This window comes from Larus michahellis, chromosome 7 (assembly GCF_964199755.1).
Source record: "Larus michahellis chromosome 7, bLarMic1.1, whole genome shotgun sequence".
NCBI classification, from domain to species: domain Eukaryota; kingdom Metazoa; phylum Chordata; class Aves; order Charadriiformes; family Laridae; genus Larus; species Larus michahellis.
The window spans coordinates 6,397,822-6,415,527 of NC_133902.1; the positions used below are offsets into that span (position 1 = coordinate 6,397,822).

The 17,706-nt window shown below is 40.9% G+C and overlaps 1 protein-coding gene across 6 annotated transcripts in view; it reads left to right on the forward strand.

Annotated features, from left to right (window-relative positions):
* The window catches only part of VMP1 (vacuole membrane protein 1), a 69,192-nt gene that overhangs the window by 9,808 nt on the left and 41,678 nt on the right, over window positions 1-17,706 (forward strand). For all 6 annotated transcript variants that reach the window (XM_074594271.1, XM_074594275.1, XM_074594276.1 and 3 more), the window contains exons 4-6: window positions 1,452-1,587; window positions 3,946-4,036; window positions 6,283-6,393. In XM_074594271.1, the coding sequence (XP_074450372.1) occupies window positions 1,452-1,587; window positions 3,946-4,036; window positions 6,283-6,393 (338 nt within the window). The remainder of the gene's footprint in view (window positions 1-1,451; window positions 1,588-3,945; window positions 4,037-6,282; window positions 6,394-17,706) is intronic.

Genomic DNA, 17,706 nt, shown 5'->3' on the forward strand with positions numbered 1-17,706 from the left:
CTTTATTAGACACATTAAGTGAAAAAATAGAAAACAGAAATTCTTAACGCAATGAATGCAGCAAGATTTAAAGAGGACCTGTATGCGTGTATGTATGGAACAGATCAAAGCCTTTTACATAAAGGCTTAAATCATTCTGTAACTCTGAGGGAATGTGGAAGTTATCCAGTATTTGCCGATGTAGGATTTCTGTTAGTTCGTCTAAAGCCAACTGATGCTTACAGCTAAGGAATACAAAATTACATGGCCTATGTGACTAACGAGGTATGCAATTTCTATGTAAATATTAGCATCTGATAAGGCAGCATTTTGCAGTGACTGGAATAAGACTGAAATAATACATCTTGAGTTACAATATGCTGGGGATTCAGATTAGATTAATATTTTAAATGTAACAGCTTTTTACAAATCTAAAATTTATGAGTATTATTGCAGTGCTTTAAATGTATACAAAACAGAATAGGTTTTGATTAGGTGATGTTTAAACAAGTTTGATGTCTGTTTGGATACAAGAATTATTTTTGTTTATTTTTTCCATTGTTTTGCGATCTTATTTTTTTCTTTTATTTCAGAATTCATTTTCTTTAAAAGTTTAAAAATTATTACTGCTCATTAGCTTGATGACCTTTGAACAAGCCATTCTCATCCGAAAAATAGCTAGGGTTCTTATTAACCTTGACGGTATTGTAAGTGCAAAGTAACACATTTACTAGAAGAACCTTTTTTTCTGTACTTGTAAGGTAGCGTGCAGTGAGTGGTGTTACAGTAGTGTTGAGCTCTGCATCATAACCAAATCACTGCAGTTAAAAGCAACCAGATGTATAGTGTCAGTCCAGAGGAAGACTGTGGTATGGAAGCAGGGCCTTTTCATGGGAGCATTTCCTGTTGTCTGGGCTCGTTTTGGAGAAGCTGAACAGCGTGGCAAGGCTTACCGTAGCCTGAGGATCCTGACTGGGACGGTAGATGCTATTATCCGGTTACACAGTGACTGGAGTGTATAGAGAGCACATGTAATTCAATCTAGTTCGATTGGAGAAGTCTGAGAATAGCTTTTGGAAGAGAACCAGATTCAAAAGTTCAAAGTGAAACGTGGTGTCTGTAGTGGGTGAGAGAGTCACGTTTGACCTAATGTATTAGCTGATTTGTAACTAGTAGTACAGTACCTTGTGTAAAGGCTAATAGATATGCCAGACTTTTTGCACCCTGGGACAATTATATTCTTCAATGGTTGTCAGCTACATGGAGGGAAAAAGCCACCTTATTTCCTTTGCTGGAGGTCACCTGATTTCTGATGCACTTGGAGCAAACACTTAGTGATGAGTAGAAAAGATGGCTGGGAGCTCACATTAGCTTCCTAACAAAGAAAAAAAAAAAGTCAGTATATTTTTGGGTGGGACAGAATCTGAACTGTCAGCCTGTGCTTTTACATTTCTGTTGCTTTTCATTTTCAGATTCCACTTTGTTGAGTGAACGGAAGCGAAGGGACCGAGAAGAGAGGTTGAATATTGTCCTCTGGAAACAACCGCTTGTTACCTTGCAGTATTTTTTCCTGGAAACTCTAATAAACTTGAAGGAATGGACCATAAAGTAAAAATCCTTTCTTTAACTTCTACTAAGCATTCTGGGGAAACCCATGCTTTGATTCAGTAGGTCATTCTGACATCTCACTTTCCCTGATGATTCACAACTTTAAAGTTCTTCTTTCAGAAATCATATTTGTTTTTGTATTTAAAGGTGGCTACTGGAACATACCACGCTTCTAGCTGTGTACCCAGACCTTCTGTCTAAATTACATGTGTGTAAATGCAGTAAGGTGTCAATGGAAGAAAGTTGCAAAATTCTTTTCTGAAGAGTTGAATATTCCCATTTGAGATTTCCCTTGCCTTAAGGAACCCTAAACACGTGTTTAGGGTTCCTTAAGGCAAGAGATACTGTACTTATGACTGCAGTGTTAAGTACTATCTATTAATGTCTGTGTTAGTATCGCTAAATGATCTTCCAGTAGCTCAGCGAGGGCAGGGTTCAGGATTACGTGGAACTTGGAGTGATGTTTATGATGCTGCAAAGAGGACTTTGCTTCTAAGCTATGTGGTCCCTTTCATAACAGGAAATGATTTATTAAAGCACTTTCCCTAAGCATCATTTACACACTGGATAAAATGGGCTTTTATTCCAGTTAGAAAATTTGCAAGTGGCAGTCCTAACATCCCCTGCTAATGCTGAAAAGCATAGCTGTTTCCTAATGCACTAGGCTTGAGGGGGTTTGGAGTGCCAAAAGGCAAACACGAGTAAAATTGGCAACTGAAAAATCCAAGAGTAGCAGCCATCCTAGTGCTTGTGTTGGTAACTGGAATCTCTTGTGTTTGGGATTGAGTTTAGCGTCATTTTCCCAGTGAGAAGACAGGATCTAATATCACCTCGGGTGATCCTAGCTCACTGCAGAGTGAGCCAGCGTTGGTGATAACGGGCTGTGTTCATTGACCCTTCCAGGCTAGGTTCAAGGTGCTGACACGAAAGATCCATTGAAAGAAACTTCTGGTTTCCATTTTGATCTTCTGAAATGATTTGTATGAAAAATACCAGGTTTATGTAGTGTAGTCTTAATTCCCCTTTACACCCCCAAAAAAAGAAAAAAAACCCTAAACCTACTTATCTTGCTATGTGCCTTTGTTCAGCTATCCTTGGGAATTATTTCTTTGAGAACTGTTTTATTGGGTCTTACGTTAGCCATTTCTGACAACCTCCAAGCATTTATTTAAACTCAGCAGAAATATCATTTGAGGTCTTATTTTAAGCCGTTACCTGGCTTCCTAGACACCAAATTCTGTTACAGATAGCACTCACATCCTCTGTTGCGCAGTGCATTTATGTTGTCTAGCACTAGCATGACAATCTCTTTACAGAAAATAACACTGACTATTATAAGCTATTAAGTTGAGACCTTGGATTTACTCTTAATGATCTCCTGTGTTCCACTTGAGTAAATTGTGATTTAAATGATGATGATCACTTGAAAATCCAATTATCGTACTAATATAAGCAGCACAGATGATTTTAAAATTAATGGAAAGTTAGAGTTACTTTTTTTAGCCTGCTTAATATGAAGCATTTGTGACTTTTCCTCTATTATGTCTCATATTTCTATCTTTTTCTGTCTGTCTAAATAAATAAGTTACATTCATAGTTTGTCTGAAATTAAGTGATGCTAGCACTTGCTTTTTTATATCATTAGGTGACAGTATAATAGTGTTTTCTAGAAAATAATAAATGTATTTGCTACTGTACTGTGTGTGGCCACATACACATCAAACAGAATGCGTATGTAAAACTAAACAGCCTCAAAAGTAATCGGGTAACAAATTACATAGGAAAACACTTTTCTCCCCTTACTGTAGTACCTTCCCAACACTTCATAATTACTAAAATGTATTTATTAAATTTTGAGCTGTTAAGAGAGAGGTTAATTTCAATAGGTCAGGGGAAACAAAATAGTGTAAAGATTTGTTCCTCTTACTGTCTCTGTGGTTTGAAATTAGCACTTCTGTATTTCATCCACAGCTCATCCCTTGCCCAGGGCCAGCGCCTGCTTTGCACTTTGCTTACCTATGGATGTTGTTGATGGCCCCGTCTTTGAGACTGTCTTGGCTGCAGAAGCCAAATATTTGTTTTCAGACGGTTACTCTGTTTTTCTTTATTTTTTTAAAAAAAAACAAACGCATGGCTGAACTTTGATCTCATTTGACAGTGAAGCTGAGATTTTTCCATAAAGAGTAAAGGCTCCCCAGATATTTTCTTTCACGGTTTGTGTTTTTGTAATAGCAAACTTTTCAGCTGCCATTGTCCCTGCTGACTACACCCACGCAGGCCCAGTCTATAGGGATAAGTAAGTTACTTTGAAATGCATGCTAAATTATGAAAAACCCTAATTGCGATTTGTCTTTTAAGATTGTGGCATCGACGAAGTATCTTGGTGTCTTTATTACTGACGCTTGCAGTGCTTACAGCTACGTATTACATTGAAGGAACACATCAACAGGTACGAGGTTTTCAAGTTGCTTTCCATAGTGACTAATACTTCCTGTCCCTGTGCTAAAGTAGATGTATTGGGAATTGAATGGGATCTTCATGAAATTGTAATGTATCTTTTGAACTCCTACTCGCTAAGGATATTTGTTTCTCGTGTCATGACTCCTCTCTGTTGTGTGTGGATGAGTCGCGTTTTAGAGATGCAGAATGATCAGCTGTATCGTTTGATCTATTCTTTTGCATCTGTAGGTGTTCCACTTCTCATCCGTCCCTGAATAAGCACACCTCTGATGCTGCAGCACTCCTTCACATCTGCTGCTAACGAGCTTTTAATAGTGGTGCGAGCTCTTGAGATATAATGATAAACTGAGTCATGATAGAACTTTGTGGTTCCCAAGAAATGTTTCTTCTGCTTCTGCAGACCCATCTGTATGGAAGGGTCTCCTGACCAGCTAGGATAGGCATATATCTAGATATAAAATGGTTTCATGGTTCAGATGTGGTTCTGCGATGCTTCTCATAGCCCCATTGTTTTCAAATGGTTGTTTAAAAATTTTTTTGTGCTTTGGTGTACGTGAAGACTGATGCTTTTGCATCACTTGAAATGTAAGCCGTTGCTTAACCATAAGGTGATGGTGTTGTCTATACCTTTCCCCTCCCCATTTCTCTTAGAGTTTCAGATTTTCCCTGGGTACAGACCAGGGAAATGGTAGAAATTTTAGACCCTGCAGAACATTTCCTTGTGCAACTGAATCATCTTACCTTACCGCTCTGACTCTGAAATCGGCAGGTTCCCAGTTTCAGAGAACTTGCTTACATCCATACTGTTATGATGTGTCTGGCTGCCTGAGGGACGTACGGGTCTGGAACAGGAGTCCTGGCTTCCCGGGATGGATCTTGAAAAGCAATGAAATGAGTTGTTTCAGCTCATCGCATTCTTGCTCACACAATCCTATGCTTGAGACCTAAGCACTTAAACGTACAGCAAGTTGGTAGGTGGTAAATCGGTGACCTGTTCCTCATGGACAAATTACCTGTTTCATTTAAAAACTGCCCTGGTTGGTGGCCAGCGTGAAGGCCAGCGCTTAATGCAGTCAACATTTGCCACTAGATGGCTCTTGCAAACTGGTGTTGGGGCTCATGGTCCCTGAGCAGGCTGCTGGGCCTCCACTGCACCAAGGCTTGGCAGGGCAGAGCTGCTCAAGAGGTTTCCTTGAGCCTGCTGGGATCCAACCTCTGCCTCTGGGGCTGGCGAGGGGAGTGTGACCTGCAGGCTCCAGCCAGAGCTCTCCGTCCTGAGTGTCTCAGTGTTGTGTGCCAGCAGGTATCTGTCCATCCCACTTCCTCCAGAGCTCCTTCCCTATAGTCCATGTCCTGCCAGTGCCTCTGCCTGTCTCTGTGTACCATCAGTGTATACTTGAATATGAACCACTTTCTTCCAAAACCATACAAAAAATAATGAAGTATATTTGTGGTTATTTGGCATTTTCAGGACCTTTTTACACTCTGGCAGGCCTGGTTAAGACTAGAAGACTTCATCTTGGTGCTGTTGGTCCATGGATAGTATGAAATGGCACCTCTTCTTGGGGCTGGGGTACAGACAAGTTGATGGCCTGGCTCATCCTTAGTATTGCTGTCATGGCAGTGAGAGGGAGATGCTGCTTCCTGTTTCTCCAGCGTACCCACCTGGACTTTTTATGTCCAGAATTTGCGGTTACTTTCCCGTATCCCCTCACTTGCGTGTACAACACATAACCAACATTTTAATCATTTCTTAAAAGTAACAAACCTGGTTACTTACTGGTCCAAGATAAAACATTCAACAGAGTCACTGAAAGTGCAGTTAATGATATTCCTTTATTTAACCTGTTCAGGCAATTCCCTCAGTTTTCTGCTTGTTGCTTGGGCTCCAGCAGACACTGTCTGGGGCTTACTGCTCGCTCTCACACCTACTACGTCTCTTCTGGATTTCATCCCCCTAGTATTGAACCTGAATTTTTCATCTATCTCCTTGGAAACTTGCTTATTCTAAAGCATGTGGGCTTTTCTTTTCAAAGCTGCTGTTTTCTGTACATGTCTGTGCTGTAATTGTAATAAATTGCAAATAGAAGTATCTGAGATTCTGTTGCAGTTATTGTAATCCAGGTGACTATTTGCGTTAGTCTGTAGCTTTAACTTTAGCCCCTAAGAGATACCACCATTCTTGATTTTTTTTTTTTTATGTTTTTTTTCTCTTTTGTGACTTTTCTTTTTCAGTATGTGCGGTACATGGAGAAAAAGTTCTTCTGGTGTGCCTACTGGGTAGGATTAGGCATTCTGTCCTCTGTTGGACTTGGAACAGGTCTCCACACCTTTCTGCTCTATTTGGTAAGGATATTTCCATACCGTGTTCTTTCTGAGTGGAGTATTTTAATTGTTGCATATTTTTAAAGCTGTGAATAAAGATTACATAAGTCCTAGACGTTAAGTACTTTTGAAAGAAAATAAATACTTAGTATAATGCTTCTGTCCCCTAGTGAATGCTATTCATATTCTATACTGTGTGACCTTGTTTTGTAGTTTGCATGCTATGTTTGTTGAGCTGTAGATGTTAGCCTGCTGTAATCCTCACTTTGAAACAATGAGTCAAAAATCTGTTCTCTAATTTCCTAATTTAAATGCAACATTTTCTAGCGTGTGCAGCTCAAGTGTTTCCATTTAAAGTTTTTCAGCATACTTTTTCGTTTAGTAGCTTAAAATGTTCGTTTTTCTAGATGAAACCAGTGAAGTAGGCAGCTATTTTAAAGTTCAGTCTGTATTAATTTTGCTTCGAAAATAATAGCAAGAAAAAAATTGTCTACAAAGATAATATGATATCTGTTGTTCTGAAAATTTGTATAATGTTGTTTATCTCAACTTTTAGCTAGGAAAGTTAGGGAAATGTTTGGGTGTGTTTTGCTTTTGGCCATTGGATTAGTTCCTTGTTTATGAAACCACTATCCTGGATTTAAGAAAAGGATCCATGGCCACAAAATAATTAAAACCAGTTTATGCAACAAATGTCATCTTGTATCTGGAACAATTACAGATGTTTACTTTCAGAACTGCTTTAATCATTAACAATAACACAGAAAACACTACAAGAAACAAGAAACTCGTGCTTTTCCACACAGCAGGGCAATGCCTGTTGGATCGAATGGCATCTCTGTGGGCTGCGGTTGCAGAAGCCTTGGACTCACTCGTAATGTAGCTTCTCTCCTAAAGACTACAGAGGCAGAAAGTACAGGAGAAAGGAAACTATTGCCAAACAGAAACAAGTTTATGCATGCATAGCCTTCTAGACAAAAGTATTGCTGTCACTCTAACAGACTGGAAATGGAAATTCAGTAAAGCTGACGAACAAGAGTGTCTAAACATTTTTACAAAACACTGGATAGGGCTTCGACAACAGGGAATTGACAGTGTTACAGATCTTTCTGACTTGCAGAGATAAGGGATGTTTAGGGACAGAAGAACATGGGCTGGACCGAGGGAGAATCAATCAAAATCATCAGGAAGGGAAAGGAAAGCACTTCAGGTTTGCTGCAGAAATCAGTTGATCATGACTTAAATCAGCAAGAAGGAAACAGTTTAAATGATAGATTTACATCATCTTCTGCATTTTTTTTATGTTTTCTTAGGCTATCACCCAGTGAGAGTCAACTTAAGATTTCTCCTGACAAAAGATTTCATGTATTTCGACATCCTCTTTGAAGCAGTTTGGAGAGCTTATACAGTTCCTAGTCTTAATTCTTACACGTGCTGGGTCAGAAATCTAGTAAATAAGAAATGTTGTCCATCACTTCTAAACTATATTTGAAAGTGGGTAGGAAGAGTGCTGTCGTTTTATACCCTAGTCCACTCCAAGATGATTTTGTCACATAAAGGAGTGACAAAGACAGCACCGCTTCTTTTTACCTAAAAGAAGGCGGACCAAAATGATCTTTCTTTTACTCTGTATTTAAAAATTCAGATGTTTAAATAGTTCTAAATTACTTTAATAGAAAATAAATTATATTTCATAACATCACTTCAGTTTTCCTGTGGAGTATACGAGCCTAGTGGATCTATTTAGGCCGTGACCTGAGCTGACGTTAAAGTACCACAAAATGTAACTTATCTATTGGTTTATCAATATAATTTGTGGGGGCTGTACAGGAGATTAACAGCCTTCCAAAGATTATAAGGAGATGTGTTGTGGAGGAAAAGAAATTTAGTTTAATATTGTTAGCGAAGGTATTTATTTGGAATGTAAGAGGCAAGGTTTCACATAACTTTTCTAGGGGAAAAAAAACAGACAAAATAGACTGCACTGAATAATGAGAAGGTGATTACAGAATAAAACGTAATAAAACGATACCATCAACATCCACTGTGTAACAATACAGGAGAAATACTTGTTTGCTCTAAGTATGTAAGGCAGATAAGCATGTTTCTATTACATTGAGGGAATTCCGTAAAGGCAGTGAGTGTAGGAAGAGAGAGAAACAAGGATTCGTTATCCTCTTTTCTCCTGTGCAAGGTTCTGTGATCAGCATGGACCGTAAATTCAGGTCAGTTAATGCTTTTAGGGCACTGAAGGCTTGTCTGAACCCTGAATAGTGAACTTGGTGGAATGTATTTGGCTTTGTAGCCACTAGATGGCGGTGGGAGTGTAAAAACACAACTTTATTGCCTTTAACGGTGTGTTGCCATTTTAAGTACCTGAACTATTAATACCTCTGTCAATACAGCTATATCAGCAATATCTATATGCAATATGCTATCAGTGTAGAAATAGGCTTCTTAATATCTTCTCAGTTTGAGCCTACGCCTTGTGTGAAAGGGAACACGGAGTACTAACTTAAGACTGTTGGTGCAACTTTTAGGGGTAAAACCCATCTGGAAACAATGCAATTAGGAGCTCCAGCTTTCAAATGAGGAGTTTAAAACTATTTTGCTTTGTTAATTGTGCAGCAGTTTCCTCTAAAAGTAGAAATACAAAAGGTTAAGTGTGGAACTTGCTATATTAACTTTTACATTAACTGTATATCTACTTTTCATATTCCACATACTTTAATTACCTTTCTTCATTATGGTAAAACTTATTCTTCAGTTGATTCAAAGAAACAAAAAGTTACAAAGCAGTAAATCCCCTTCTGCTTTAGTGCCTGGATTTGCTGGCAATAGAGAATAGACTCAGTAAGTGTTTTAAAATTGCTTTTAATTAATTGCTCATTTTGAATCTGTATGTACAGGGAGATTGTTGGGAATGCAATTACATGCTTAGAGAACAATGCTCTTGGGCCCACCCATGTGCTGCTGAGCTCCTGTTGATGCTTGCGTATTGTCTCTGCCATTAAGGGCCGAGGGGTAGGAATTGATGGCATGTAGGCACCTGCTCAGACGCTGTGCCTGAACTTCTTCAGCTGTGACACAGGTGCATCTTTTTTAAGTATAGCCTTCCTTTTACTGCATATGACTGTTTTCATATCAAACTGTTCATAAGCACGGCCTGTTAGCTGGGCAAACCATCGAAAGAGTTATGCAATAGAGGCAGTATCTGAATGCCTCCAGAGGGTTGCTTTCCCTGACATGGTTAGCTGTTTTTCCAGTGTTGAAAACTGTCATTTGTCTGGGTTCTTCAGAGCATCTCTCACCAGCTGCTTTTTGGAACGGCATGAATTCAAGTGCCAGGAGAGATCCTGGGGTTAGCCGAGAAGAGAGTACTTGGAAACGGTTTGCTTAAAGTAGATTTTACGGTCTAAAGCAGTCTCGGGCAGGGGGGATGTTACCCTCTGGGTAATATCACTTCACGTCTGATTTGGATGTTGTTGGTCACCAGAACATTCTTGCTGCATGCATCTCGGTGGAGGAGGGAGGTCAATTTTGTCAGTTTGATAATAGGCTTTTTATTGCTATTTCTGTGATTCAAGAACTTTCTATGTGTTATAAAGGATCCGAACATTGTCTGCTGTAATGGCTTCTACTTTAATGCGGCTTCCTTAGTTGTAGTCAGCTCTAAATATAAGATTTGACATGGCTTTTTGGGAAACAATTCTCGTGCTGTAAATTGGCACTGGGCTGAGGGCTGGCACGGAGCAGATCTTCCTCGCAGAAATAGGGAAGCAGGCCACTCTTCCAAGAATCCTTTTAATTCTGACACTTTCAAAACAAGTCTGCTGGCTTATTTTCCCAAAGTCCATTAAAGGTTTTTCACAATTCTTTAAAAACAACACTTTAAAAATAGTAATCATGAAGTGGTCCTGTAGGAAATAAAACTATTATGATTAATGACTTTAAATATTGTTTTTAGCAGCACACAGCTTTTTTGTTCTTAGTCCTGAGATGTTTTCTCTTCTATTGGTGATATATTAAAATATATATGGCATGAATCACCTAATTACCAAAAGAAGGTGACTGAGGGTAACTCGTCAGGAATCTCTTGCATTTGTACAGCTTGGAGAGATCTGTTTGCTGCCGTGAAATGCAATGAATGAGCTGCTGGGGGGACACGGGGGACGCTAGATGGAGTGCTGGCTTGGGACCACACCGCCACCGCCATACTCACGCCACGCTCTGCCTCGTGATTTGGTTTCAGTTCAGCTCTGGCAAACGGATTGCAAAAGATGCGGCCGAGGCAAACAAAATCAGCTTAGAATTAAAGCCTTGCGCGAGAAGCAGATGATAAATGTCCCTTCTGTGTATGGTCCGTTACAATCTGTAACGGTGGGGAATGAATGGAAGCGAATTCCTCACAGGTCAAAAGTGCAGAGTGAGCTTTGGCTGTTTGTATTTGTTTGTGTTTTTGTTTCTTAAATATGGCTCTGCTGGCTTGCTGATAGAGCCAAGTGGAGCAACTGCTGCAAAGGTGGCCGGGCTGAGGACTAGCACAAACAGGAAACCTGAGGCACAATAGGGATGGTTCGTATGTGGAGGTCACACAACCGTTTGAATTTTTTCAGAACTTAGTATGTGGGTTTGTCGCTTAATTCTTACTGGGGTGCTCTGGCGCAGAGTGGAAGAGAGCACGGCAGTAATTTCAGGCCATGAAAAAGAACAGAAAACTGCCTTTAAAGAGAAGTGAGTTGAAAAGACAGTGTCCTTATTGACAGTGCTGGCTTTAGAGAGCCAGATTGAGTTTATCTGGGCTTGAGGGTTCAATGTCTCGCTTTTGTTCTGAATTGGTTCCAGGGTCTGGCTTTCGTGAGGGGTTACATTCTGGCCTCCCGAAAGTGTGGTAGTTTGGGTAGTTTGCAGCTGAAATGAGTGGCGTTTTGGCTCTATCTGAACTGGTTGAGGTTAGAATCTGAAGATTTCAAATCCAGACACCTTGTGCAATAATAAGGCCATTAGTTTTTAAAAAGAAAAAAAATAAATTGTTGGAGTAAATAATAAATAAAATTTTAAAACCCCCAAACAAATAAAACCACAAATAATTAAAAGAAAAAAAAAAAACAAACAAAAAACAAAACAAACCAAAAACATGTTCCTGCCAGGACTACTGAAAACTTCTTAAAATCAAACCTGATTCCTTTTAGTTATCTGGTTCCAGGAGCTGACCTTGTAAGGAGACTCATGATAAAATTACTGAAGTGCTTCTAAAAAAAAAAAAGCTCACAGGGCTTGCTGCACTTTATGAAGTAAACAGAATAATTTAGAAATCCACAGAACTTACTCCAATTTTTTTTTCTCCATTTATTTACTTGTGACTTTAATACAGGAGTATTTTAACAGCGATTGTCAGCTTGAGGAGAAGTTTTGCTCTTTCCATTTAGATGGAAAGACTAGTGTGAGTTACCACACAGAAGAGTGTTAAGTAACTAGCGAGTTGCTAGTGTGAGTAACCCACAGAAAACTATGGGTTCTGTGTGTGGAGGAAAAAGAGAAACAAAAGCTAAGCTGCCTCAGCCAGGTGGGAGGGCGCAGCAGTGCTCCCCTCCCCAGCGCCGAATTATTTTTGTGAAGTGAGGTGTTCATTTTCAGTCCATACTTTTCTTCAATTCACATGTCAACTTGCAAGCCTAAAACAAATGAAATAAAAAATGGTTCTGTCTAATATCTGTGCTCAGATTACTGCTCTTGACTTGTTAAGGTTAATTGAAAGGAAAATACATGGTGGGTGCAGAAGACAGAAATTAATGCTAAAGTAAGGTGAAACAGATCCTGTTTGTGTGAGGGTTGTTTGTGACTCTTACTCTCTCATTTGTTTCCTTCATGCCTTTAAACCTACTTCCTCCAGCTGTCCTAAGCTTTTTACAATGGATTGAAACATCCTGGACTACTTGAATCAACATGTAACTTTAAAAAAATCACTTTTGCTGACCATCTCTTGACAGGAACTCCTGCTTACAGCTGACATGGTCTCCGTTCTGCTTGAAACTGCAGCCTAGATATTAATAATGCACTGATGAACTAACTGATGCACTGATGAAGGATCCGATGGATTAATCTGGACACTGCTGCCAGATTAGTTGTGTAACCTCGGAGTTTCTTAAATCTTCTGGTGGCTTGCTTGCATTTAAAAAAATCTGAGATGAAATAGGGTATTTTCAAGGAGAAAAATGTTTGTTTGGAGCCTTAGTTCCCTCTAAGCGCACCCGTTGTTGTTGTGTCAGATACCGATAGATACCTGCAGAGAATTAAACCAGCATCTCTGGTTTAGATTATGCTGTAGGAGAACAATCCCTTCAACTGCTGCAGCTCAGTGGGGGAGACTGTGAGCTGAGCTGAGCCCCAAGCCCCCGGACTGGTGTGTTAACATGAGTTGAAATCAATGGTGGTTTTAAGTTCTGCTGGGTGCAAGCCTGGCAACTGCTGGGTGGATGCTGCTGGTCCCACTGCCCTGCTCCGAGGGTGGTAGCCTCTGGCGTGGGGGCCGGTGGAACAGCTGGAAGCAATAACCTCCCGTATTGCCCCACCGTGGATTGCTGGACCTCGTGAGTCAGAGCCCGAAATGGTGTGACTGCGAGTTCCATATACGGCCTCCCGTGCTGCTGAAAGCGGTGCTATGTCAGAGTCTGGATGGTTTATCTAAAGCTGGAGCTGTGGCAATAAACAGCTAATGTGAAGCGCCTCCATCTGTGTGGGATTAGCTACTTCGACTTTTCAGAAATCTGCAAAATACTGATGTCATATTAATATTTAAGCTATATTGAGCATCGTGGCCAGCCATAGGGATTTGAACTTGCAGCAAGCTGAGGAGTTAGTAAGGTGCTCGGTATGCCCTTTTCTTCCTTTTGAGAGTTGATGGACTTTACCTTGTAGATGCTGACGCCTTGTTTTCATTATCTGCTCTCGACTTCCTCATCACTGGTTCTGTGTCTCATAACTCTCCTGGGAGGTCACATTACGCTTTCTCCTCATTTGCTCCCTTGGAGTTTCTGCTCTTTTTTTTTTTTCTTTTTTTTTCTTTTTTTTTTTTTCCTGCACAGCCTGAACTTTATACTTTTCATGTCACTGCTTCCTTGAACGGCCTGGAAATAATGATAACAGTGCAAGACGATCTCTAATTGGAGACGTTAAAGCCAATCATCACTACTAGTGTCAATTTGAATAGACGCTGTGATTTATTCTTCAGAAATAATAAGTGGGTGGCTAGGGAAGGGCAAGGAGAAAATGCTGACAGATTATTTTTGTCTTCTGTCAGCACCAGAGTATAAACTTGGATTCTTCCAATTGTGCCTTTCCCTGACACAAGTCTCTCTGCTCCTATAGAAAGTCGCGTGGGCACAGCCTTACAAAACGTCTGCTTTTTGTGTTACTCCTCAAAGTAGCAACGTGGCCCTGTTATGCATGCAGGGGTACCACGTGCCTGCTCCCTCGGTGGTTCTTGTTCAGTCATATTCAGAGCTTGTGGCTCATCGTTTGGAATTTCCATCAGCTCTGTGCTGTGGGGCAAGGCTTGACTGAAGTGGGAATAGAAACTTGCTAACAGACACATGATTGTGTAAAATTAATACATCGCTTGAAATGCCGTGACGGCCTGCTAAAACTAGCTCTGACCACTTGATGGATGTTTGTGTCACTTGGGGATGCTCTAGGTACGGGATCCTCCTTCTTTCTGGGCCCTGTTTTACAGCCGTGACTGCATACCAGACATTATAGAAAATCATGAGACATTTTAATCTTGTAACACAGACAGACAAACTAGATTGACATATTTACTAGCCACCTCCCGATCAAGCTTGTCCCTCTGAATCACAGAACGGTTTTCTTTGTGGGTAGTTGTCCGCTGCCCTTGAAGCTAAAAAGGATGCTGTAACGTGGTGTTACTTTCTGGAGAGGTGTAATGACTTCATAGATAAGTATGAGATGAGTCGCAGCCTGGGGCAACGCTTGCAGGATGTTTCCCATGAGAAGCGAGCTTTTGTTTTTCCAATTTATCTTAATCAAATATAGCATGACATGTTTCCCCCCTGTGGAAGGGCTGAATCTTGAACCCAGTATGAAAAGCAGCGTATCCATGGAGGAAAACAGATTTTTATTTTTTTTAGTGCGTTAAGTTCAGCAGTGAGTTCAGTGTAATGTTTTTCTTGCTGGCAGACATATCACTTTTCTTTGTGAAATGTTTCTAAATTAGAGCCAGTCTAAAATTATGTCTTCCCCAAAAAGAAGAGGTTAAAATTAGATGTAGTTGTTCTTGTGCTCGTATCACTTCGGCGGGATGGCTCTTCTGTGAAGGGGCATGTGAGAAACCAACACTTCATGCGGAGTTTGTTTAAAGCTTTGTATTCACAGAAAGGTCCACAGAATGATTAATAATGTGAAAATACGATTCATTTTTAATTGGATATTCAGTCATTTTTCCTTATGGTAAAGACTTTTCTGTTGTAAGAATTATATCAGCATGTTTTTAAGGATTTTAACTTGATTTTTTTTTACATGTGCCTGCTGTCTCTTTCTACTTGCACCAATGAATTTCCAAGCATAATTTATAGATAAAAAGATTATACTTTCTAGAAATTTCATAACACAGCATTTAAAGTAACTTATTTCTAAGGATTAGCAGTGTCTGTTCTAACTGGGTGCCTTCAATCACTGAACTAAGACTCCTCTGAAGGCCTGTGAGTTCAAGAGTTCGAGGTTACCTTCTATGAGATGTTAGCGTTGTGCAGATAGGGATTTCCAAACTCCCCTAAATTACTATTGCTAAAAAATAGATTTATGATGAGTTGATCTTGATGACCAGATCTTGTCTTGTTTGATTTGTAAATTGTACGGATATTTCTAACAAATCGCATTCCATCCTAACCACAGGCTCCTTCTGGTCGTCAGTAGTGGCAAGCAAATGTTTCTCACCCGAGTCAGCAGAATGTTTCTCAATTTCTTTTCTGCTAGCCCTTGTTAGTGCCTCCTGCAATTTAAAAGAAAAAAAAAAAATCACTGGAAGAGGGTGAGGGAAAGACAGTTGGTGTTCAGGATCTTACATGCCTTGGATTTCAGCACTCTTCCTGGTTTGGCAAGCAGCGCGTCTACTAAATCGCCTGGGTTTAGTGTTTGTTGTCTGGTACGACAGGGTTTGAAGCAGTTTTGCAAATGCCCTTTTCAAAGGTAGAGCTGCAGTTGGAGTCCAAGAGGGGGTATCTTAGAGGTTTTCCTGAAGTGTTGAAATAAACTGAGCTATTGCAGAGAGGCAAAGCACCCTGAGTATTTGCTGCAGCCCCATGCGGAGAAGGAGGAGGAGAGGGTGGAGGAGGTGAGGAGGATTATTTGTGAAGAGGATTAAAAAATTGTATGACAATTAATCTTTCTGGCACAGGGAGGAGTACAGAGAAAACATCTGAGCGTATATTGAGGGGGATTTTCCAAAGGTGGCACCTAAAGCCCGTTTGAAGTTGGTTCCCTGTTCCATTCAGAGTTAAACCATCACTATTGCTAAATAGAAAGCAAAATGGCACCTCTCTTACGAAACACCCAGCGACCCTCCCACTCTTCCCCCCACCCCCCATCGCAACCATGGCCCTGTTTAGCCAACCATTGTTTTTGATGTGCTTGGTAACCAGGGCTTTGTGAAAGTATAATGCTGTGTGTGAGCGCTGAGAGCTGAGCTGGAACAAAAGCAGATGTGCGAGATGCTGCCTGGAGCCTGCCGAGCTGGGAGAGGTTGTCCATTCGACTCGCAGGACAGCTGGGCTCCGCTGCCAGGGGAGGACACGGGATTGTTCTGCTTTCCTTTGGCTTGCTCTCAGTTCCAGTACTCCACACTTCATCACTCTAAATGAACCGTTTATGCTTTATTTCTTATTCCAGTTAAAATGTGGCTTCTGTGGGTTCCATAATTCCCAACTTTTTTCCATTATAGAATTGTTTACATTACAGTGGAAGAATTATGTTCAATTGGCGTAGTCTTCAGGTGGCTCATTGGCCGTTTACAGCTGCTTTGTGAAATGCCATTTTTTCCATTGGCTACTTGTAAAGTTTTTCCTTTTGCAGACATTTGCTGAGACTGGGAGAGCTGTCTTAACAGGAGGCGATGTTTTGAGACTGTTGAGCCATTTCAAGGATGGCAACTGTGTTGAGAGAAGCTGCTTGTGGCAAGAAGCTCCTGCAGCAGCCTCCCGTTAGGCATTTTGTCATTGCTTGCTCTCCTGAGACAGCACGCTGTTTTTTACACACCTTGTGTGCAGTTTGGGAATCACAGAATGGTAGGGGTTGGAAGGGACCTCTGGAGATCATCCAGTCCAACCCCCTGCCAGAGCAGGGTCACCCAGAGCGGGCTGCACAGGAACGTGTCCAGGTGGGTTTGGAATGTCTCCAGAGACGGAGACTCCACCACCTCTCTGGGCAGCCTGTGCCAGGGCTCTGCCACCCTCAACGGAAAGAAGTTCCTCCTCACGTTGAGATGGAACTTCCTATGTTCAAGTTTGTGCCTGTTACCCCTTGTCCTGTCCCCGGGCACCACTGAAAAGAGCCTGGCCCCATCCTCCTGACACCCACCCTTGAAGTATTTATAAGCGTTGATGAGATCCCCCCTCAGTTATCTTTTTTCCAGACTAAAAAGACCCAAATCCCTCAGCCTTTCTTCATGAGAGATGTTCCAGTCCCCTCATTACCTGGATAGCCCTTTGCTGTACGCTCTCCGTCAGGGGAGAAATGCTGGTAGTGCCGTCACTGAAACCTCGCAAGAGCTTGGGGGCCTCGCGATAGTATCGATTAAATTTGTCTCTTACTATTATAAAACTGAAACTAACAGTCTCCCATCACAGCTGGCTGTAGTTATACTCTAGTGTGGCATGTCTTCCAAATTTTGTGGAACTGAAAATCGTACTTCTTGATTCACACACCGTAGCTCACCGCCTTGGCAGCCACCTTACCCTTACTCTCAAGGGAACGTAGGAAATGGTCATTTACAACTCAAGTGTGTGGGGATTTCCGCCATGCAAATTTGCTCTTCAAGAGAATTTTATTGCAAATTTCTGCAGGTGAAAGCCATTGATTTAAGGAAGATGGCTTGAGCCCTTTCTTGTCCCAAGGTAGCTGTCAGACTGGGGAGGGGCAAGCAGGGCATGGGATTAAATTCCCTGAGTTTCAGAGTACGGTGGAAAAAGAGGTTCCCAGGTTTGCCATAAACTTACTTTACAATTTTAGGAAAGTTTCAACTCTTTCTTTGCATCTGTCCTCAGCAAGTAAATAGAGATAAGTTATTTGTTTAGATATGAAGCTGCTGGGGACAGGGATGAT